This window comes from Diuraphis noxia, unplaced genomic scaffold (assembly GCF_037042655.1).
Source record: "Diuraphis noxia isolate RWA-SAM2 unplaced genomic scaffold, SU_Dnox_SAM2 contig0003, whole genome shotgun sequence".
NCBI lineage: Eukaryota > Metazoa > Arthropoda > Insecta > Hemiptera > Aphididae > Diuraphis > Diuraphis noxia.
The window spans coordinates 54,171,339-54,197,487 of NW_028301713.1; the positions used below are offsets into that span (position 1 = coordinate 54,171,339).

Genomic DNA, 26,149 nt, shown 5'->3' on the forward strand with positions numbered 1-26,149 from the left:
TTATAATATACGTCCGCTAATATTAAATACAAATAGTGATTTTTATCGTACGATTTTATTACGCGATTATAAATGTGTCTATTATGTGTAGCAACAAATAAACAAAAATATAATTTTTTTATTATTATTTATGTGTATTCAATTATATTTTTACAATATTTTATGATAATTATTTATTTTTATTTAATATTAGTGAAGTTATTTAAGACGCTACGGGTTTGCTCAAATGAAGTTTAATATTATTTAAATGTATTCATTTTTATACGAGTACCTACTTAATATCATTATATTTTTATTATTATTTAAGTGTATTCAATTATATATTTGTTTACAATAATATTTATTTTATGATTATTTGGTTTTGCCCTTACGATAAAAATCAGTATACAGTTTTTCCCAAATGAGGTTGGTCATAACTAGGTTTGCCCGATTTCGACTTTTACCCGTAACATATATATATCACTACCTATCTTAAATATTTTTATCAACAATTGTATAAATATACCTATAATATATATATATATATTCTATATAATATTACCGAAATATATTTTTATATTTAAAACGTTATATATATCAATATACCACAGTCCACAATATTTAAGCTTAGAATTTGAAATAATTACACTTATTACACGGAAAAAAAAAATTACTAAAATATTATAGTTAAGCAAATTATAGTAAATTTAACTATTTAATAGGTAACATAACTAAAATTATTTACTTATTATAACTATAAAAATATAGTTGTTTGTTATGGTAATGTTTACTATATTTTATAGTTAACGCGGTTTTTAATGTTTGAATTAACTAACAAATATAGTTAAAATAGTTTACTATTATTAAAAGTTAAATTAACTATAAAATTAAGCATAAAGTACTAATATTAATAGTTAAAAGGACTATAAAATTAAGTATTAAGTATACAATGTATTACATAACATTGTTCTGGAAAAATATGATTTTCCCTATTAGTAATCAATTCATTTAAAATCATTTACACTTTAATGCAGGAACTGTTCTGTTAAATCGTTAAATGGTCTATACTTGACATTCATCTTGTCCGGAGAAAATGGTATAGTTTTAACAATTTTAAACGAACTCAACTAACAGGTTAATGCCATTACATAATACATATAACACCTACTCGTTAATCATTATAACATATCGCCAATTATCTTCTTTGAAAACTTTACGATTAAGCTCATGTTCGTCTGTATTTTACACAAGTGAATACTGAATGCTACGAAAAAATTTAACATCATTCGAGGTATTTAATACTAATTGAGTATACGCTTACGCGGTATCAAATAAAATTACTACGAATGTAAAATTTATAACTTACAGCAGATATTAGGTGAGTACTTAGAGTTGTAAATATTGCAATTATTAGCAATCTGACCAGTGGCTATGACTTAACGACGGCCCATCTGTGGTAATCACTATTCAGTCAACAGTAAACAGCGAAACAGTCAACATTCATAAGTTCGACGACAGACGACAGTATTGTTTAAAAAATAGTGTGATATTTTTTCAGAAGGCAAGACGGTAAGTTTTTATTTGATTTGATTTATGTAAAAATAATATTAGGTACGTTATATTTTAAAAAGTTTTTGTTTCATTATTCAAATTCAAATTAGTTTCAATTTAAGTGATGATATATATAAGGCATTGAGTAAAGTTTATTGCTACTAATTATACAATTTTAAAAGAATAACTTATTTAGCCAAAAAAAAAATTAAACAAATATTTTTAACATTATTTTATTTTGTCCAGTTCAATGTTTGCAAATTTAACCTCCAAACCGGTACATAGTCAAAATTAATTAATTTACGATTATTTTTTATATATTATATGATACGGCCAATGGGGGGCATGGCCCCTGTGCCCCCCTTGGCTACGTAACTGTACTACACTACCTAGGTAGTACATTGACCATCGTCCATTATAATGTACAAGCATTATACACATGTATAGTATACAAAAATATAAATATGTATAAAAATGTATGTACAAATATATTTATAGGTATACCTATTATACCTATTAGCATAATATAATATAATATTTTTATCTTATATCAAACAGATATTTTAGATTCACTTACTTGGTTAAAACACAATGTTGAACCAGAATTTAAATTATATTAGCTATGGTCAGAATGTTCATTATCGTTTAAGCAAACCTAATATTGATAATAATGATAATCTTAAATATCCTGCATTAAAAAAACCAACAGGTCACATACTTGTAAGTTAAATTATACAAATTATTAACAGTTTTTATTTCATTACCTATATACTTTTGTATGAACTTTTTGTCTTTTTATAATATGTAATTATTTATAATGCCTACAAGTATTAATTTATCTAATATTACAGTATATTTAATTTTAACGAAGTCACATACATTTAAAATGTTTAATACTTGAGAGATATTATTTTTAATTATTCCATTTTAAATATGATTAGGTATTGTAAAATGTGCCTATTAAAGAGAAATATTTAATCTTATTTTAGATTAATATGGATTTTGATCATTTATTTCCTAACAAAGACCAATGCCTTATCCAAAAATTTGACATTTTTAAAGAAAAGTTGAAAATATATTTGAAAAACAGAGAAAATAATTTGAATTTGAATGAACAAAACTTAATAACAAAAATCTTAACACCTGATATATTAGGCAAGTTTTTATTATAACCGCATAATACTAGCAATAATAGAATAATGTTACCTATCTACTATAACTCTATAATTCATTATTATAATAATTTTAGGAGATGATGACTTAGCTGTAATACAATTATTGCCTTACCTGTTCAAGCCAGTAAATATTAAAGTCCCCAAAAAGACAACAAATGATGGGAATGTTTCAAAATATTTTATGAGAAAACCATCGAAACTGGAACAAGCTAGTGCTGTCATAGTTAACATTACTGTAAGTTTAAAATAATTTATTGATTTAAGTACCTTAAATTTTGGCCTTGGATAGTTAAAGGGCAGATTAGTTCATAATTTTTAGCATATCAAACCAAAATAACATTTTTTTAGTTTAACCACAGAAAAAATTAGGTACCTATATGGCTATATATAATATATAGGTATACTATATACATTTAGATTTGGTCTATTTTTTTGGTTTAACATTAATATTTTTTTATAATACCAACAAAGTCATATGGCAATATGACATGCTGACACACAGTCATAGTGTCACACAGATATAACAATAACACTAATTACATTCCTATAATATAGGTAGTATAGAAATATGTGTAGTGTACCTACCTATTGTGTATAGTCATGTCTTCATCATTTTTAGTAGTAGGTATATATTATTTATATCAAATTATAAAAACTTGATTTGTATATTCTAAATTATTATATAGCATATATGTCTTTATATACCTAATGTAATTAAGGTACCTAACTTTAATCTATAATTTATTGTTTATTACACATAGAATGTGAATGATCTCAAGATTACTCATGAACGTAAAATTTACAGAGCATTTAATTGCGGTCTAACGGTTCAACCATATGTTGTCATTGTTGGGAATCAAGAATCAAATTCAAATGATAAAATTGGCTACTATACAGTAATAAATGATATTTATTATAACACCCATTAAGGCACTGGATATATGTTTCAAATCATTTCATGCATTAAATTTGCATTATCCCCAAGAAGCTGAACAAATTTGGTGGTTTATTCAAGATTATATTTTTTAAATAACTGATGAATCAAAAAAAAAGTTTATAGGCGTACAAAGTATAATAAAATATTTAGAATCAATGTAGGTGATTATTATTACATAACTGTAATTCCTAATAATTAATATAATGCAATAAATGTATAACTTAAATTTAAACAATTTCTATTGTAATGTATTAATATATACCTAGGTAGGTGGGTATTAATAAATAATATTTGAAGTTAAAAAATAATTTTTGTCTAACTATTATCTATAAAGAAATTAAAGTATGTTTTAGATATTTATATTTACATTTTTCTTTCGGTATACATTTTCTATATTTGTATAATACATTAATATTTAATACTATACCTACCTTTTGATATAATATGGTTTAAACAATATGTACACTACATGCACTATGTAGATTGTAGATATAAATGTATATTTTTATATGTATTAATTGCATTTTTATATTTTTAATTTAATACCTACTATACCTACCATTAATATTTATTTATATTACTATTTACATATTATTTGCAAATAGTTAAACTTTTAAAGTACTGTACCTACTTATAAGTTATAATACATACTTAATAATTTATATTTAAGTTTATGTACCTATTTGTTGTTGTTAATATTTGACATTTTGTATTGTAATTAAAATTTTCAAAATGGTTAATTGCTTTTTATGTAATTACGAGGCGCAATGTATAAATCATTTATTTATACATTTTAATTTATACCACGATTTAAAATCAATTAAAACATTAAATTGTCCATTACAGGATTGTCTTAGAATTTTTAATAATATAGATACATATAAAAGACACCTTAAACAGCATGATTTTGATTCTAAATCAAAAATTACTATCAATTCTCAACTAATGTTAAATAATAATTCGACAAACGCACCTGTGTTCGTTGAAGATACATCAAATATAAATTTAAATATCTTAGATGATATTAATCAAAATTATAATATCCCTCAAATATATTTTGTTTCATGGGTAATCATCAATGGAGTTTCATATAACACTAAAAATATGTCTGTAATTATTAATATGTGTGATGAAAATAATGATTTATTCCCTTTATTTGGATTGATTAAATGTATTTTTATTATAAAAAATGAGCCATTTATTATATATAAATTGTTTAATAATATTAACTATGATGAACACTTTGGTGCGTTTAGTCGTTTAGTGTAAAGTTTTCTTCCAAATTAAGTCATATAAAAATTAATGAATTAGAAAATCTTTTTCCAGTTCACCATAAAAGTATTTCTAATGGAAATATATTCATAAAAATGTTATTATAATCATAATTATTATACTTGTAACTATATGTATCTATATAAAAAATGTTGTTTATCATATTAATATATTACACACCCCATCATACATCCCGTATTATAAATTGTAACGATTTTAATTGTTATTTTAAATGTTATACCTGCCTAATGTTTTTAAGTGAAACTATGTTATTTTATTAGGCACTTATCTACACAGTTATCATGTATAAAATTTATTTTCAATAAAAAAAAAAATGATGTTTAATAAAGCTGTTTTTTATATTTTTTTTTGTACTTCACTCATTCTCAATCCTCTAATTGATTTGCAATTGATTTAAGTTGTATATTATAATAATTAATATACATATAAAGGTAAAAAAAATAAACTAATTTAATGGGAATTACTTAATGGTTACTATAAATAATAGTAAATAGATATTATTAAAAAAAATATCAATAAGGATTATGTACTACAATTTATAGTTATAGTTATTTCAAATTGTAGTTCAGTCAACTATTTTTAATAGTAAACTCTTATTTATTTCTAGTAATTGTCACTAAGCTTATAGTGGACATAACTATAAGTCTTAATTAACATAACTATGAGTCTTGGTTAACATAACTATGAGTCTCGGTTAACATAACTATGAGTCTTGGTTAACATAACTATGAGTCATGGTTAACGTAACTATAAATATTGTTTAAACAAACTAAATTAAAAAGTATTTAGCACTATAAAAATATAGTAAAAATTACTGCATATTTCAGTTCGAATAACTATAATAACTTGACTATAATATTTTAGTAAATCTGACTAATATTATAGCTGTCCCTATAGCAACTATAAAATACAGTCAATCCTACTACTTTTATAGTAAAAATAACTGTTTTGTTTTTTCCGTGTATATAGATAAAATTGTTATTAAATATTACTATAGGTAATATTGTAATGATTAATAACTTTAATAGATAGGTGAGTTACACAAATGATTTATATGATAATACATATTTATTTTATTTACATACTTTATCTACAAGTGTTTTCTATAAAATATATGTTTCAAAACGAAAAAAATATTAATGCATTGTTAGTTTGTTACTTAATTTAAAATTACATAGTACTTAAGAAATATGACCAACTAAATAATTCTTTTTTTTAACTTTTTAAATCATTAAATTTCATTTTTTATCTATCATAATTTCATCTCTATGGACCATCTACTCTTTATGATTCAAAACACTGCAGACAATTAAAAAAAAAATTATTATTAACACTAATTACTCGTTAATACTATATAATTATATTATTTATAATTAACAGGATGAAATATCATAGTTATTTTTCTATTTTTCTGTTACAAAAATATATTAATTTACTTTTTATAATTTTATATTAGATTAAACTTGACTTAAATTTGAAAAAAACATGTTTCTTAATTTTCTTATTAGAAATGGTAGTGTATATTTCGTATAAAATGTATACAGCCTCTTTAATAAGGTATGTACGTATTTAGTTTTTAATTTATACATTTAATAATTAAAATACATTTTTATAATTGTTGATAGTAAATCACAGAGAAAAGCTGGAATTAATTGAAATTTAATTAACAAAATTGAACACAAAAGTAGACAGCTCGTTATATTTGATCATCTGGCAAAATGCTATAACTTGTATGGAAAAGTAAATTATAGGTCAGACTATACAAAAAAAAAAAAAAAAAATGAAAGGAAAAAGAGGTACAAACAAATGAGAAGGGGATGGAAATAATATAAAGTATCCGTAGTCAAGATTTACCGCAGAGTTTTTTTTCTTCATTTTTTCGTATTTTCATGAAATCGCTGCTATTATATAATGCAATTCATCCGGTGAAATATTATTTTGATGCTCGTTATTTTTTACGGCGTCATTCACTCAATTCAAAGATTATTCAGCAAACGCGCAATTCTTTTGCCAAGTGCTTTATACGCTTGGGAAATCTCGGTGCTTTTATCATTCTCTACAAAATATCAGTTTATTAAATTTTAAATAATTTTTGTTAATGTTAAAGTATACATAAATGAAGCAGTATTCATGCTTACGTACTCTATATTTATGATTGTGAGAAAAAATATATATTTAAACAAAATTTAATTGGAAATCAGAATTAATATACTAAAAAAATACTTAGTATTTTAAAAATTTACGAATATACCTATACCACCTATCAATGAAATGTTATTAATTATTTATGTAAATTCGTAAATACATAATATTATAATATTTTCATATTTTATTCTTTAAGAAATTCTAGCAAAAATACCTTCTATATTTACGATTAGAAAAAAGTAACACATTGATAAAATGTAACGCATATAATTTCAATTATAAAATCAGTATGAAAGATAAAATAGCGTATATAAGTATAGGATTAATTAAATCCATTTTTTTTAAATTTGTTTGAACTGAGGAAATATTAGTACCTATATAAATGATTAATAATATAAATATTTACAAAACAATGCAATATTTTTTTAAATTTTAAATTGTTTTATTGCATAATGAAATTATATCGAACACAAGGTAAGTAAATGTGATGATAAATGATAATGTAGCTACAAGAGAGAAAAACACATGTTCATAGAATGAAATAACTCAAGTAACCTGCTATTGTAGGTATAGGTACTTCAAAAAATAATAAACATAACTTATAAATAATAGATAATAGTAGGCGCAGTCTTAAATAACCATTCATATATATAGGTAATACACATACAAAAGTACAAACAAAATAAAAAATGGTAAATATTAAAAACCGTTTGTATTAGGTATACTTAATCCGCCTAATTTGTAATTGGATGTTATATGATCCCTTATATATCGTATATAATTTCATGACATATATAAATGGATTATATTATAGTCATAATAATCATCACAGGTACCTATATTATATGCATCTTTATTCTTTGTGAATTACAATAGTAATATTATATTATAATATAATTTTTTTTTTTTTATACCAGTGCGTGTTCTACCTCCGACTGAACAACACGTGTATATCTTTCGCAACCGTGCGCTTTTATAGCTTCCGATAGCAATTCGTTAATTATGCTGCTGGTTGACGTCCAGGTAATATGATCATTATAGTTGTATTATCTAACGTGGATTACACAACGTAATGGGCAATAAAGATGCAATAGGCAAACCGCCTATAACAAAAAAAAACATTTATCAGAAATAACACTACCATTCCCCCGAAGTCACCGACTGTTAAAACATTATCCAAAACTACTGCTAAACAAATCCCGACCTACGGCGGAGCAAATACTCTACTTAAAAACCAAAGATCTAATAGGACTAACGCAAATGGCACCGTAGACAAGAACGTTCTCATTTCGCCGTGTACACCCTCTGCTTCAACCTCCACTGGCATCGATGCTCATCATACTATTGTCGCCACTAATCACCATGATAACCTCTCCTTCTCTGATAACCAAAACGTAATTGCCAGTAACGTCGACACATTCAATCCAACTCTTTAAATAGCTTAAAACAACCGTTCAGTTTTGCCTCAATTACGGCAAACGAAAAAACTCCGTCTAGGGAGCAAGCAATCGTCTTTAACTCCATAGAAGGTGTGCTGCCGCACATAGAATACATATTAGCCATAGGAAAATTGACCTCTCCACGAAACATAATATTCACGTAAAGGATATCAAACAATCGTTTCTGTATATTTCTCTCCAACAAAGAGGCCTTTGAAACACTTCTAGAAAAATCCAAAATAATCTCAATAAACGAACACACAATCCCTATCCGCAGATTGATTAACCCAGCAAAAAAAATCACGATATCAAACGTGTGTCCATCTATACCAAATCAAACTATTCTCGATGCACTAAAAAATATCAACATAATCCCAGTCTCACATCTAACCCACATAAAAGCTGGTATTAACATCGAGGGATATGAACATATCCTTAGCTTTCGCCGTCAAATGTTCATTAATCAAGAAGACATCACAAAACTACCAGGATCGTTAGTTATCAACTTTAATCAAACTTAGTTTAGAATATTTTTTACTGATGACAGAATTAACTGTTTCTTATGCAAGGCAGTAGTACACACGTCTGCATCATGTAAAAAACAAACCCCATCTAGCTGCATACCAGATACACATATCACCAATAATTTTCAAACCTCACTCAACATAATTAAAACCAACGATGATCAACCAGTAGAGTTTTTAGAAGATATCCAGCTCCCCGAACGCTCCCCAATAGACGCAACTCCTCTACAAAACATCATGGACTGGAATGAGGAAAAACAAGATGAATCTTTACCTTTACCTTTATCACCTTTACCTCTACCCAGCACAATCAACGTAACAACTCAAGAAACAATGGAAACATCAACCCACACCAACTTTAAAAGACCACTATCTGATATTAACACCAAAATCTCCTCCCTCCCCCACAGCACCAGGCATCCAAATATCTCTCAATCAACCCGACAAAAAAAAAGCAAAAATCCGCTCTAGAACCAACTCTCTAACCTCGACTGAAGATAACAAATTGGACTCCATGCTAAAGCCAGCAGCTGCATTTTTTGCTAATAGTGAGAACACCTCAGTTACACTGGATCAATTTAAATATTTTTTGGAAAACTTTAGAAACCCTAATATTAGCATCCACACACTATGTAATGAGATTAGTTCTAACATCTCTGAAATGCTAGATTTAGTTGAAAAAATTCGTCCACTAATCACTGATCGTGCAATGAAGTCCAGACTTACTACAGCATCTAACCTATTGTATAAAACTCTCCCCCCAAAATAAGCAAAATCAGATCAACAATAACAATTCCATTTATCTATACTATCAAATATATTTGTAAATAATATTTTTTTTCCTCTTTTAATCAACATGTCTTTAAATATTATACAATGGAACATAAATGGACTAGTTAAAAAACTAAGCAACATCCTGTAACGGAGTACGACATAAAACGGTCCTTTTCAGGACCACTAACAACTAAAAACCACATGCAACACATATTAAACGCAGTTCCAAACGGCAGGTTTTACATAGTAAAGTTTCAACGGTATGACGAGGAAAAACCGCACTGAGCTAGTAACAGCCACCAGGCAACGATACGATGATGACTCGTCATACCAACAATCTACAAACAATCAGCAACAACTTTACCGATCCAAATGGGTATATATACCAGTAGATTTCAGAAACTCTTCACTCTTCAACTTCATCTCTAATCGTCAACAAGTCATCAAGAACTTACTACACCGACGACTAGAGACCAGAAGAACAACCTACACCGACTCTACAGCTCAAGTTCAGATCGCCGAGCAGACCAGCGTCGAGGCGAAGCGAACGCAGCGTGACCAGAATCAGCCGACCAATAATAGTCGGAGAACGAAGACCATCGAACCGGCAGCAACAAATTCGACGACGTTGAGTATCCGGGACGACAAGTGAAACCACCGGACCGAACGTCGTACAACATTATATACGCGATTGCTGTCATCGATCCCGTTCTCTCCCTTACCGACCACTTGCTAAAGTACCGTCGACCCGAGCTCCTTTCCATCAAGTAGTAGCCGCTTGTACAAGCTACGCGCTACTGGTGGAGGACTCCTTCCCAGATCTTATAACTCTATATAATATAATTATCTCACACCCATTATATGTGATAGGACCGAACGATAACATCGTCGGTCGAACACGAGCTCTCACCGCGTCAGTCCGCTTGTGTAAGTCTGACTGACGCATCCGTGAATCTCACTCCTCCCAGATATTGTACAAATATTAAATAATATATTACTTGATTAAATAAAAGACCAGCCATTAAATCCTAAAACCAAGGTATATTTATTTCTACAAAGAACGGTTGGTACTTAAACTTACCACACCGTATCAACTGGCGCCCAACTAGTAACTCAGAATCCACGACAAAGACCGAACAACAAAATCAGTCATAATGACGCGAACAAATAAGAAGAATGTGCAAGAAACCCCAACACACGAGACAACTAGCGAGAAGATAATCAGATTAAATGAAAGAATTGTAACATTGACCGAAAAAATGGAAGCCCAAGAGGAAAGACATAAACAAGTAATCAGTGAACTAACATCTGAAATGATAAAAATGAAAGAAGAAACATCAGCAATTAGACAATTGATAAATGACACGGATACAAGAATTACCATTGAAACTGCAAAACGTGAAAAAGAAATGATTACGTTAAAAAACACACAACAAGAGGAATCGTACACCAAACCGAACACCGTCGAAATGACAATGCCAACATTTAGTGGGAATGCAAACGAACACCCGAAGAATTTTTTGAAAGACCTAAGCTCGTATATGTTATATAAGAAGGTCACACCAGCAGACAAAATAATTCTTATCGAGAATTGTATGCGCGGGAACGCAGCAAAATGGTTCAACATGATTAAAGACGCAACACCGACGGAAGACACATTTAAAACACTATTTCTAAAACACTACTTCTCGGAAGATAAGCAGTGGGACATATTCATCAGATGTACAGAAGCAGGGAAAAAACCAATTAGTAGTAACTTCCAAGAACACTTCCATTACTGGATGGCCGAATTAAAATACTTGGACTCGCCAAAAATGGACGAGACACAGGCCATAAACTTAATTACGAAACACTTCCCAATAGCAATCCAAGCATACATTCAAACCACTCAAGAGAAAAAATTTTTGAACGTATGGGAGAAGTTAGGAGAACTAGAGAATGGGTATAGCAAACAAGCAACTAGCGACCAACAAGAAGAACAATATACGGTGCAAAGAAGTCGACCACCACAAAGAACCACAAACTCTTTCAATAATCGATTCGGACAAACACAACGTAGTCAACTAAACAACCAACCACCGACAACACGTCAAATGAACAACTTATCACAAAAAGGAGCGGATATGACGTCTAACGTGGCGACACACGGACAACAAGCACAGATCAACAATAATTTCAAGAAAACCATTAAACAAATCACATTGACTGAAGAAATCAATGACGACGAGGAGATAGAAGGAGACGACACAGAGGATACTGATCAAAAAAACTACGAACAGGGGACTGTGGAATCAGACTGACCACAGTACGTAACACCCCAAGTCCAACGAAGATCCGCACAATCAGTTACTACAAAACTAAACACAACGGGAAAGATCCAACACAGCACCTGGTCGAGCTAGACACAACCGAGTTAATAAACGAAGACGATTTTGACACAGCAACTCAACAACCCGAATTGAAGGGATGTCCTTACGTAGACATCGTGATAAAGGAAAAGAAATACGAAATGCTAGTTGATTCGGGTGCAGAAGTAAGTGTGATATCCGCCAAGTATGAAGATGAGATACGACAGGACATACACAATATACCAACACTCCCATTAGTCGGAATGTGTATACACTTAGCAGTCGGTGAGAAACCGACAAAAGTGACAAGACAAATACTCATACCAACAAAGATCGGCGAAGTCACGATTCATACACCGTTCATCATCGTAGACAATTTGAATGAAAACGGAATTTTGGGGAGTGATTTTTTGGAACTTAACAACGCAACAATAAATTATACACAGAACAAAATAACACTGATCACAGCTGCCGGAAATACATCTCTGACAATAAAAAAGAAGACAACAAAGACATCTCAATTAAGGGTCATCTCAACAAAATCAATCAAAGAACCAGGAACAAACAAACAAATAAAGACCATGCAACCGCAGGAACAAGAATATATAGACACATTACTGGAGCGTTTCCACGACGTTTTTAGAGATACACCCGGAGAAGCCAAAGGGTACGAGTGCAAAATCAAGTTAAAAGACGAAACACCAGTAAACCAACGACCATACCCGATACCGATAGCAAAACTAGCTGCAGTGGAAGCGGAAGTAGAAAAGATGATAAGATTAGGGATCATAGAAAGGTCCAAATCTCCATACTCCATTCCAATTGTACCAGTTTTTAAAAAAAACGGAGAAGTCAGACTTTGTTTGGACGCACGTAAAATTAATGAAAAAATTATACCTGATCGAGAATGTCCAACAGCAATCGAAACAATATTAGCGAAATTCAGTAGGGTAAAATTCATAAGCACACTCGATCTACGGTCAGGTTATTGGCAGATCCCGTTAGCCAAGGAGAGTCGGGACCCATGTTCATTCTTGGTAAACGGACGAAACTACTCATACAAACGCATGCCATTCGGACTAAACATAAGTGGATCAGAATTTCAGAAGTGTATGGACTACATACTTGGCCCACTGTTACACACCTTCGTAACAATATATGTCGACGACATATTGATCACATCCGAATCCATCGAGGAACACTACGAACATATATATACGGTACTAGACAAATTTAAATTACATAACATAACGGTAAACTTAGAAAAATGCCAATTCTTCCGGACTGAAGTCAAATTCCTAGGACATATAATATCCGAAAAGGGCACACATATGGACCCGGAAAAAATTGAGACAATCAGAAAATTTAAAACACCAACCAGAGCAAAAGAAGTACAAAGGTACTTAGGATTTATAAACTTCTATAGACGATACATTGACAAATTCGCGAATATAATAAAACCACTTATCGAACTAACAAAAAAAGACAGCACATGGAAGTGGGAAGAAAAACACGAGGAGGCGTTCAAAAAGTCGAAACAAGTATTCATAAATGAGGTGATAATAGCATATCCCGACTTTACAGAACCTTTGTATATGAACACGGACGCATCAAACACAGCAATAGGGGGGGAGTTATACCAAATACTACCCGGGAATGAGCATGCAACACTGGGATTTGCAAGCAGAACCTTAAGAACAGCAGAAACCAGATACACGACCACGGAAATCGAGGCATTGGCATTAGTATATTGTTGCCAAAAGTTCAGACAATATTTGATTGGCCACAAGGTAATAATACTTACTGACCACCATGCACTAACGTTCATTAGAAACTGCAGACTCACCAACGGAAGACTAACCAGATGGACTTTGGCGCTACAGGAATATCAGTTAGAAATTCGGCACATTCCAGGGAAACAAAATATTGTGGCAGATACTCTAACAAGATACCCCAGAACGGACGACGACCGTCAAGAAAAGAAAATATCAATAAACAAGATTGAGACACAAAAGTATAGCACTGAGTTAAAAGAAATGATCTTAGAAATAGGAAAATGGCAAGAAAACGACCCTCATATAATGAAAAAATACAGTACAACTAACACACATCTAACAAAAAAAGATGGTATAATATTTTCAAAAAACAAACCAACGGACAACTGGAGGGTAGTAGTACCATTGCAAATAGCAACAAAGCTTACACAGGAAACTCATGAGATCATGGGACACCCAGGTAGGTATAAAACATACCACACGTTAAGAGAAACATGCATTTTCAAAAACATGCATAAAATAACCGCTCAAATAACCAGATCCTGTGACACCTGTCAGAGATGTAAACCCATAAACTTTAACGCAAAAGGACAACACACATCACACAAACCAACAGAACCATTCGAAACTGTGTCGATCGACTTGATGGGTCCTCTCCCCACAGGACGCGGCGGGACACACTACATCTTGGCGATCCTAGACACATTCTCCAAATTTATAAGATTGTATGCGTTGAAAAAAGCCACTACGAAAGCAATCATCAACAGAATCGAAAACGACTACATACCAAACACGGGTAAACCGAAGTCGATTCTTACGGACAACGGAACACAGTTCACCGCTACAAGCTGGAAAAAAAAACTACAAGAACTAGGGATCGAGAAAAAACATTCGACTAAATACCACCCACAATCAAACCCGGTGGAACGATACAACCGGGAGATTGGCCGATTATTACGGACCTACTGCCATGACCAACATACAAAATGGCCGAACAAACTCGATCAAATAGAGGAGTGGATGAATAAGTTAAGGTCAGAAGTTACAGAATTAACACCATGGGAGATAATTAAAAACGAAATACCAAACCAACCAATAAAAAAATTAATCAAATTCCCAGAGCAGCCACCAAAAAAGGGTAAACAAGAGGTAATCCAACTGGTGGCAAGCAGGATAAGAAACAAGGCAAATAAATATGAAGCAAAAAATAAAACAGAAAAAATCAAATACACGGTTGGACAACAAGTACTAACAAAAACACATGAGCTGTCAAACGCCCAAAACAATGAAATAAAAAAATTATTTCATATATTTAACGGACCACACACAATTACAAAAATCATCAGCAGTAACACAGTAGAATTACGCAATAATAGAACTGGCAAAACAGAATTAATAAATGTGGTGGAAATACGACCGTATATCCAACCACCGAACAAGTACTTATAACAAACGCCGTACTGACTAGTAAACAACGGTTGCTAGTCATCCAATCAGAAGGACAGAACAACCAGTCAATAAAACAACCTATCAGAGAGCTAATAAAGATACAAAAAACACTATATATAACAGGACAAAAACTAGACAGTACCAATTCATCGACAGACACGAGACACCATGGAGCGAATACTGTCAGAAAGAAACACGGCCAGGAAAATAGCCGCAGAAAATCGACGAAAACTGATTGAAGAGAACAAAGAAAATTTAACTGCTTTAGCATCAGTAAAAGCAGTGAGGACGGACAAAAGATTAGCCGAAGAAGATGAAAAACAACAAAACAAGAAAAAACACTTGTCGATAATACAGTGGGTGACAGAGGTAAACTCGGCCAGACACATACAGATCGACAATTGGAACAAACCAATAGACTTTAGAATGATAACAGAGGAATCAGTGCACAGATACATACCATTTGAGCAACAAAATGTCAACTTGTCAGTAGCATTTAACTACGTCAAAGAAATGCTAGCGAAATATGAACCACCGAGAAAGAAACAAAAAACAGTATCTACAAAAACGCCGTTGTGGTACTTGTCTAACAATGAATTACGTACAGCATTATTCAGGGCATCCATACGCCGTAAACAGTCCTTTAAGAATTAGTGCACGATGGCTACACCACCCGGGCACGAATCCGGGGGGGAAGTTGTAACGGAGTACGACATAAAACGGTCCTTTTCAGGACCACTAACAACTAAAAACCACATGCAACACATATTAAACGCAGTTCCAAACGGCAGGTTTTACATAGTAAAGTTTCAACGGTATGACGAGGAAAAACCGCACTGAGCTAGTAACAGCCACCAGGCAACGATACGATGATGACTCGTCATACCAACAATCTACAAACAATCAGCAACAACTTTACCGATCCAAATGGGTATATATACCAGTAGATTTCAGAAACTCTTCACTCTTCAACTTCATCTCTAATCGTCAACAAGTCATCAAGAACTTACTACACCGACGACTAGAGACCAGAAGAACAACCTACACCGACTCTACAGCTCAAGTTCAGATCGCCGAGCAGACCAGCGTCGAGGCGAAGCGAACGCAGCGTGACCAGAATCAGCCGACCAATAATAGTCGGAGAACGAAGACCATCGAACCGGCAGCAACAAATTCGACGACGTTGAGTATCCGGGACGACAAGTGAAACCACCGGACCGAACGTCGTACAACATTATATACGCGATTGCTGTCATCGATCCCGTTCTCTCCCTTACCGACCACTTGCTAAAGTACCGTCGACCCGAGCTCCTTTCCATCAAGTAGTAGCCGCTTGTACAAGCTACGCGCTACTGGTGGAGGACTCCTTCCCAGATCTTATAACTCTATATAATATAATTATCTCACACCCATTATATGTGATAGGACCGAACGATAACATCGTCGGTCGAACACGAGCTCTCACCGCGTCAGTCCGCTTGTGTAAGTCTGACTGACGCATCCGTGAATCTCACTCCTCCCAGATATTGTACAAATATTAAATAATATATTACTTGATTAAATAAAAGACCAGCCATTAAATCCTAAAACCAAGGTATATTTATTTCTACAAAGAACGGTTGGTACTTAAACTTACCACACCGTATCAATCCAAATACTAAACCACAAATATAATTCTATACTTCTCTGTCTTCAAGAAACCAACATCAGAGATAGTTATATTCCATCAGTGAAAAACTATAATCTCTACTACTCAAACCGTACAATATGTGATAGAGCTAGTGGTGGAGTGGCCATTCGTGGTCGCTCGTTCTGACTACCCTACTACACAAATACCGATACAATCCCTTATCGAAGCAATCGCCATCACTATTCAACTTGAATCCAACATCACTATTTGTAATCTGTACATCCCCAATCAAAAACCATTCTCGTTCTCAGATATAGAAAATTTAATTCAAAAACTACCTCACCCTTTCATACTCGTAGAATAGTCATAGCGAAAACTGGGGATCGGAGAGAACCAACCTCAGAGGTAAAGAAATCCTCAAAATCCTAGAGAATGAGAATATAGTCCTTCCTAATAATGGAGAACACACTAGACTCAACCCGGCTAACGGCTTTTTTTCAACTATTGATCTTTCACTTTCAAGTCCAACACTAGCTCAGCGAATCTCATGGACAACCCTAGCCAAGATATACGACAGTGACCACATCCCTATAAAAATGGAACTACTAACGCATAAAACTTCACCCATCAAAAATCCCACCAAATGGAAAGTCAAAAACCCTAACTGGAGTCTCTTCACACCATTAATCGAAATTAATTTATCTACGAACCTTCCTCCAAGGGACTGCCCAATCGATACAGATGTCACGCACATAACTGAAATAATAATCAATGCTGCCAATTTATCAGTAGGCAAAACCAAAAGTTCAACAGTAAAACCTAATATCCCTTGGTGGAACTCTGAGATAAAAGAAACAATCAAAAACAAAAACAAAGCTCTAAAAACATTACAAAACTCGGGAAAAACTGAAGACCATATAATACTAAAGCAACTAAGGGTGAAGACAAAATATCTTGTTAAAATTAGTAAAGAGAAATCGTGGAAAACCTTTACTTCAAGCATTGCACCCAGAACCGACACAAGTATAATCTGGAGTAAAGTTAGAAATCTATGTGGACGTAGCAGAGAAAAACACACACACCTAATCATTGAAAATACACTACACACTAAACCAAATGATGTGGCCAACCTTCTCGGAGCATCTTTCCAAACCATCTGTTCCGATGACAACTATGATAACACCTTCCTCTCTAAGAACATACAAAATAAGAATAGTCAGTATATCTCAAGCATTTCTCCCTCGTTACAAGACCAGATACATCTTAACCTTCCAATCTCTCTAAACGAACTAAATTGATCACTGAACAAATGATTATCCTCTGGTCCTGATGATATCCCTTACATCTTCTTGCAGAATCTGCCACCTTCAGCACTCTCCTACATTATCCACATCTACAACAAAATATGGAACTGTGGTAGGTTACCCAAAGATTGGAAACACTTAATAGTGATCCCGATATTAAAACCAGGAAACGACAAATTCATGTCAAACAGTTACAGACCCATCTCCTTATTGAATACCATGCGCAAACTACTTGAAAAGATCATCGATACTAGACTGCTGTGGTTTCTAGAAAAAAACAAATTACTTAACTCCTCAACAAAATGGCTTTCGAAAACATAGGAGCACCTACAACTCTCTACAAGACATCCAAGAGAACATCGAAAAAACTTTTCATAATAAACAAGCATTAGGTCTAGTTTCCCTAGATATAGCCAAAGCCTACGATACAACCTGGAGACCAGGTGTACTTAAAAAATTACAGAACATCCTATGCAACGGCAACATGTTAAGCTTCATAAAGGACTTTCTATCAGATAGGACATTCCAAGTTAAAATCAATAACCATCTATCTTCCATCTTCAATCAACAAAACGGTGTTCCCCAAGGCTCTACTATCTCAGTTACACTATTCTTCATCGCCATAAACGATATATGCGAGAATATTAATTTTTCAGTTCAATCCTCTCTCTTTGCAGATGACTTAAATATTCTCTGTAGAGGAAAAAACCCAAATTCCATCCAACTAGCATTACAGAATACAATCAACTCATTAACCCTATGGTCCTCTAAAACTGGTTGCTCCTTCTCTGCTTCAAAATCTCGCTACACCCTAGACACCAGGTCCAGAAAATACAAAAAACTAGACTTAAGTTTAAACAACACCCCGATACAATATTCCAAAACCATAAAGATCCTTGGGATTACCTTCGACAACAAGAACACGTGGCAGGCCCATTTGAAAGAAATCAGAAAAGCAACTCTAATAAAATTGAATATCATAAAGTTACTAGCATATACTTCGTGGGGAGCAAATGGAACCTCTCTAAAACAAATATACAGGGTGGTGCAGAGGAAACGCATGTTTTTCGAACCGCTAGTAAGCGGTGTTGGGAGGGGGTATTGACCTTGAACGAATGTTAGCAGACAGCCCATGCAATGCCGTTTCAGTCGCCATGGAGCGTTGGAGCGTACAACATCGTGTGTTCGTTGTAGAGCAGTTTTTTAGAAACAATGATTCTGTAGTCACAGTGCAACGTATTTTTCGTCAATATTTTAGAGTTGGACGTCATGGTGCAGTGCCTGATCGAAATACCGTACTCCGATGGGTTGCAGCGTTTAGAAGTACTGGTTCTGTGATGAAAAAGAAACCACCTGGTCTTCCCCGTTCAGTTCGTACACCGGAAAATGTAGACCGAGTCAGAACGGCAATGGTTGCTAGTCCTAGACGATAAAAACATGCGTTTCCTCTGCACCACCCTGTACAAATCCCTTATTCTCTCCAAATTAGAATATGGTGCCTTCCTCCTCTCTAACGTTAAACAGTCTTCACTCAAAATGATAGAAACTATCCACAACTCGGGTCTAAGATTCGCCACAGGCGCATTCCGTTCCAGCCCAATCCCAAGCATTATGACTATTGTAAACATCTTTCCTCTCGACCTAAAAATACTGCAAAATGCCACTATCCAAAAAGCTAGAAGAGCACAAAATAACAACCTCCCAAACTCGGAAAACATAATAAAACTCAACAATTTTGAATTCAACTGCTCAGAAATACTTAAACACGAACATCCTATCGGTCCTCCGTGGGTAATGGAACTACACTTCAACATCGATCTCTCACAACATATTAAACGCGAAACCATAGACAATAGATTTAGAAATCTTGCATATTAAATATTGGAAGACTACCAGGATCACACAAAATTTTATACCGTTGGATCTAAAGCTGAAACAGGAGTAGGGGAATCGGTATACTACAACAATGTAATAAAAATGATCAAACTCCCTGATTTCTGCTCCATTTTCACAGCTGAAGCTCTTGCGATCTCACACGCACTTGAGATAGTTAAACAACAAATGATAGACCAAGCACTAATACTAAGTGACTCTCTTAGCGCTCTAAACAGCATCTTAAATATAAAACAACCTAACACCATATCCAGAATAATTCAAAATCAGATCTCTCTACTAAATATTAATAATCAAATCATTACGCTGCTATGGATCCCCAGCCACGTTGGAATACCAGGCAACGAGACAGCAGACATCTATGCCAAAAGAGCCATAACTTCTCCTGATGCCATCTCTGTCCAAACATGTTCTCTGAGTGACATCAAGGGCGTCATACAGGCCCTGACACTGGAAAAGTGGCAACATCGTTGGGCTTCTCCTCAAACAAAACTAAATGAAATTAAACTCTCCATTAACCCTTGGCCAACTTACCTTACCAAAAGACGTCATGAAGTAGTAATCAATACACTAAGAATTGGACATACCTAAGGTATACATAAGGTCTAATTTTAAAAATTTCAGTGTAAATATAACTTTTGAAGTTCAGGCAAACCATAGGATATAAAGAAAATCAAAATTTTCCAATCCAAATACCTCTATCAAATAATTAAAGCTTCTTTCTATACACCCCAGGCTTTAGCCCCCTCCCCCTTTGGACGTGTATATACTTATATATTACATATTATAATAATACCTATAGTACTTTTCGAGCACCAACGACTGTTCGATGTCGACAGTCGGCGCCTCGGCGGATATCATAATCATAGATACTGACATGCAATTATGAAAATATGATATCAGATATATCATTCTCACTTGGAAATACAAGCTGAATTAGAACTCTGGAAGACGAAATGGACTAACATAGAAAATCCAAAGCCCCAAACTGCTGTTGAAACATTTGTACATTGTAAGGTATTTTACCCAAACATTAAAATATTACTACAAATTTTTGCAACAATAACAATAACATCAGCAACAGCTGAAAGTTCATTTTCTTCCCTAAGACGACTGAAAAATTACATGAAATCTTCTATGACAGAAGATAGGCTAAATGGGTTAGCAGTACTGCACATACATAAAGAAATACCCATCGATATCGACGATGTCATAAATAGATTTTCTCGACAGAAGCAAAGGAGAATGAAAACTGAAGATTGGTCAAAAGACTAATGAACTTATTATTTATCTTAATATCTAACTTAATATTATTATCTTTTTATTATTTTAAAATATATTACAATTAATAAATATACGTACTAAAATTATATATTTTGTCTTTATGTGATATAATTTATAGCCCCCCCCCCCACCATTTCATATTTCTAGATCCGCCCCTGCTCTCGGTCACTTAAACGTCGTCCGCTATTTGGAGGTGTCCGCTATTAAGAGGGGAAATATAGTGAGTACACATTTCACCGTTCCCAAAATTCCGTCCGTTATTTGGAGGTGTCCGTTATTTGGAGATGTCCGCTATTGAGAGGTATCCGTTAAAGGAGGTTTCACTGTACATAAATATCTGAAATAAAAATTAGTTAAAAACAGCAGATATTATGAATACATATTAAATTTTTACAAGAAATATTAGAGTCGGGCTATAGGTACGAAAAAATATAAATTGTTAGTGGCTTGGCCGTCATCCATTTTAAATAAAAAGAGCATTTATTTTTATGCATATAGTATAATATTGTAATATATTTACTTATTATTTGTTAATAATTTATGTGTTGTTTTGTATTACTTTAATATGTATTAGAGAAATAATTTATAATTATTGTAAATATATTACCATTTGACATTCCAAATAATATAATGGTAAATGCATTTACCATCATATTTTTATTATAAAATATAATTTTTATTCGTTAATTGGAAATTTCACATTACACGCTATTTTGTTGCCAAAGTCTACACGCTCAAGTACATATATACATATATACATTCATTATTATTATCATCATAAATTATAGCCAGTGTACTTTTAACGGTGACACTGTATGAATACATTACCGGACGTTGTATTATGTACGAGTGCAATGTGTACATTTATAATGTGTACGAGTCACTTGACTTTTTTATTTCCGAAACCGGCATCAGTGAAAAGTTAAGCAACACAACGGGGGTAGTAAAAAGGGAAAAAAATAAAAAGCGCGCGGGAACGTGTATATAATACGTATATTATAATATATATACATATATGTGTAAATTATATCATTGAGGGTGCAGAGTTTTCGTCGACAAGTGGATGCTGACCACGGTGGGAAGGACGTGAACGGGGATGACGTCTCCGCTGGGGGTTTGTCTTTATATTATTGTTGTATCACGTAATTATTAAAACATGTATATACGTAAAAATAATGTGTGCGTATTATATACAAAACGCGCGATGCCGAGGGGCACTCGCCGCCACAGGGATCCCGTTTTGGTACCGGCAAATAAAATAATGACCACTCCAGGCCGCTTTGAGCGGCGGCGTGTTGTGCGAATCGCTGCCGCTTATATTATTATTATATGTTCTTCGTTTTCAACATTGGGTGTGTGTTTGTGTAATTTATTATATGGTTATTATCGCCACCACCGCCAATGCCGTTGTTAACAAAACCACTTTACGTCTATATTTATAATGTATACCTATTCGAATTTTTATAATATACGTACACTTTATACCATGTTTCAGACTTTATTAATATTATTGTTATGTATGTAGTTTTATATAATAGATGTTTGTGCCTGTAAAAGCGCATAGAGATAAAACTTACATTTAAGAAAACATTTAAGAATTGAATCCAGCCGCATTTTGCAGTGATTTGAAAAAAATATCAACCTGGAGACTTTCTGCAATGATATATACTTTCGCCAGTTTAATATATATGACTGCTAATAAAAGAAATTAACGGAGGAAGAATGGCCAGACGATGAGAAGAGATTGGCCTGATTAAAATTAGATACCCTTGTTATTAAACTCAAATTAAGCAATTGTAATATTGATACAACTGATACGAGTTATATTATAAACTATATAACTTACACCTAAGTATTAAAAATTTTAATGACCTAATATCGAAAATCAAAAAATCTCACTATTCCAACTATACTGTAACTTCCTGCGCCATTACACTATATCGTCTATCATGATGATAGTATAATATATTATACGTTTATAAAATAATACTTAATAATTATTATAGGTGTATTCTGTATACGCTGTACTATGGTTTATTAATCGTTTGTAATTATGCTATATATGACGCCCGGGGGTGTGGCTTGTAATTTGATGGGATCCGCATTAATGCACGCTTGATTTGACTATTATATTACATAACTCGACGAGAGGATGTTTTTTCCTTTTTATTATTAAAAATAAAACAATAGGCACTAACTGCAGTACATGCAATGTTTACATATAATATTTTATATCAACGTTATGATATTTTATATAAATATATTAATAGGTACTTGGGTTGGTTGTAATTCTCAACCTATACGGACTGGGAAATATCATATAAACATTGACGCAAATAGATGGAGGCTTGGGGGGACTTGGTCCCCCCAGTTAAAAAGTCAGTAATTAGTACTGACCATATATAATTTTTAGAAAATATTATATAGGAGGGGCTTTAGTCCCCCAAAAATAATTTGTCTATTTGCGCCTATGCATATAAATATTAAATAATACAAGCACATGCACATTTGTTTCATATACACAGTACACATGCAATGACTACAGTCTACAAGTATAGGTATTATACATAATGGTTCACATATCTAATCGGCTGCATCCGAGTTCCGTCCCGAGAACCTTTTTTTATGCCAATTCCGTCCCTGTTAAAAAAAAGGTATATACCAATTCCGTCCCAGTTAAAAAAAAGTATATACTAATTCCGTCCTTAATAATTTTCATAATTTAGTCGTATATATATATTTTAGCGTTTTTAAGAACATATTAGCATTATATTTTAAGCATTAAAGAACTTAAATAACCGCTCTTTAATTATTATAAATTTAGTTATCTTACCAATTTTTATATATGCTTTGCATTGTTTTCGAATGCACTTCCATCGTTCAATACCGTTATTCAACTCTTTGTGAAAACAAAATTTTAATTCATTTTTAATAATTAACATTTTACCTTTTTCATTGTACATATATTGTAGACTATCCATTTTTAATATATAATATTAACGAAGCACGGACACGCACAAATAACGACTGAAAAGTTTATTTGGTTCAATAACTGAAATCATATTATCTTTATTTCTAATAAATTAAATAATATAATAATAATTAAATAATATGATATTATTAAATTCGATTATTTTGTGCGATAACTGATATCATATTATCTTAATATCAAAATAAATTATTTTAAATAATGTGATATTGTTAAATTCGATTTGACACGGGACGGAATTGGTATATCCGTCAAAAAAACCCTGGACGGAACTAGTATATCTAAAAATTCAATTTTTATAATTGGGACGGAACTCGGATGCAGCCATCTAATCTTGATGCCACACCGGGGGGCGGAACTACCGTGTATGATATACTGTATATATATTGCAGTATTCATATTATAACATGTGTATGGCTATATACATGTATTATGTATACCTACGCGGTCAGTGGGCGAGTGGCTATTAAGGGTGTTATTGTGCTGCGCACACAAATAAGCCCCTTTAACAGGGACATCAACACACACAACACTCACTCGCTTATTACGCGATATATAGCAGCGTGTTCTTCCGCCCGGGACACTTTATGCACGTGATTAATTCCGGTGTATATACAATAATAGCCATACACGCGCGCATACTCTGGAAAATCAACCTAGCCACAAAGCCACGCGTACACCGCTGAACATAATAGTAGCCAAATTATACATACGCGAAACTGTTGCCGATGAATGGGCCGCCGTCCGTTACCACTTGTAGGCCTATTATGACCTAATCACTTAACTATATAGTATAGTTATATTTTATTATACGATTACTATTTGTTACTATCGAACAAAGTGGTTTTATTTCGCTCACAGTATACATAATATTATATTATATTATAATAATACACCGCGTCGACGTTATCTCCCTACACTATGATTATGTAATATATATATACATATATCAATGGCACGTGAATCACCCTTCCCTATCCATCTGCTCACTTTTTTCAAAATCGTCAATAACTATAGCATCAAATAAAATAAAATATGAATATTGCTGTTAATATTCAAGAAGTTAATTAGTGTAGTGCTGAGGTGGGGGTGCCTCGTATCAAGAGTCGTTTTAAAAAAAAATAGTTACCTCCGCCAGTTGAGTTTCAGACATGACAGTGTGGAACTCTATATCTAATAACATATATTACGATAGTAGTATAATATTCTGTATAGAGGTAGGTATTTCTTGTTTGACGGTGATATCATACTGCAGACATCGCACTAAGGGTTTTATTCGAAGTTTTTTTTACCGGGTGTATAATTATAAGTATAATAAACTCATTTAATGTTGATTTTATTGCATCAGAATATATTATAGTCTATACAAAAGTTCCATGCCCTATTAACTTGCATAAAAAAAAAGCTATAGCTGATATAAAATCGTGTATACAGAGATTAATCAACACTAATTTTAGATCAGTCGATCAGTGTAACATATATATAGTCTCGTTAAGCGCATTTATATGTTATTTTGCTCAATCCACTAAAAACTTTATCTATACTTGGTAAAATAATACATATATATGAATCTGATTACATTTTTGAACTTTTCTCATTCACTGACTGTGGTGATATTTCTCATGTAGCCTAATGAGTTTTTATTATTTAATAAATTTGA

General features: G+C 32.7%; 1 protein-coding gene and 1 pseudogene across 1 annotated transcript; both read left to right on the forward strand.

Moving 5' to 3' along the window:
- The first annotated feature begins 1,773 nt into the window (after positions 1–1,773).
- Positions 1,774–4,037, forward strand: LOC149057539 (uncharacterized; annotated as a pseudogene).
- Positions 4,038–10,971: 6,934 nt separating this feature from the next.
- On the forward strand, positions 10,972–12,123 carry LOC149057540 (uncharacterized). The gene has a single exon (XM_089224089.1). It carries the CDS (start codon positions 10,972–10,974, stop codon positions 12,115–12,117), a length of 1,146 nt encoding a protein of 381 aa, XP_089080215.1. The 3' UTR covers positions 12,118–12,123.
- Positions 12,124–26,149: the final 14,026 nt, after the last annotated feature.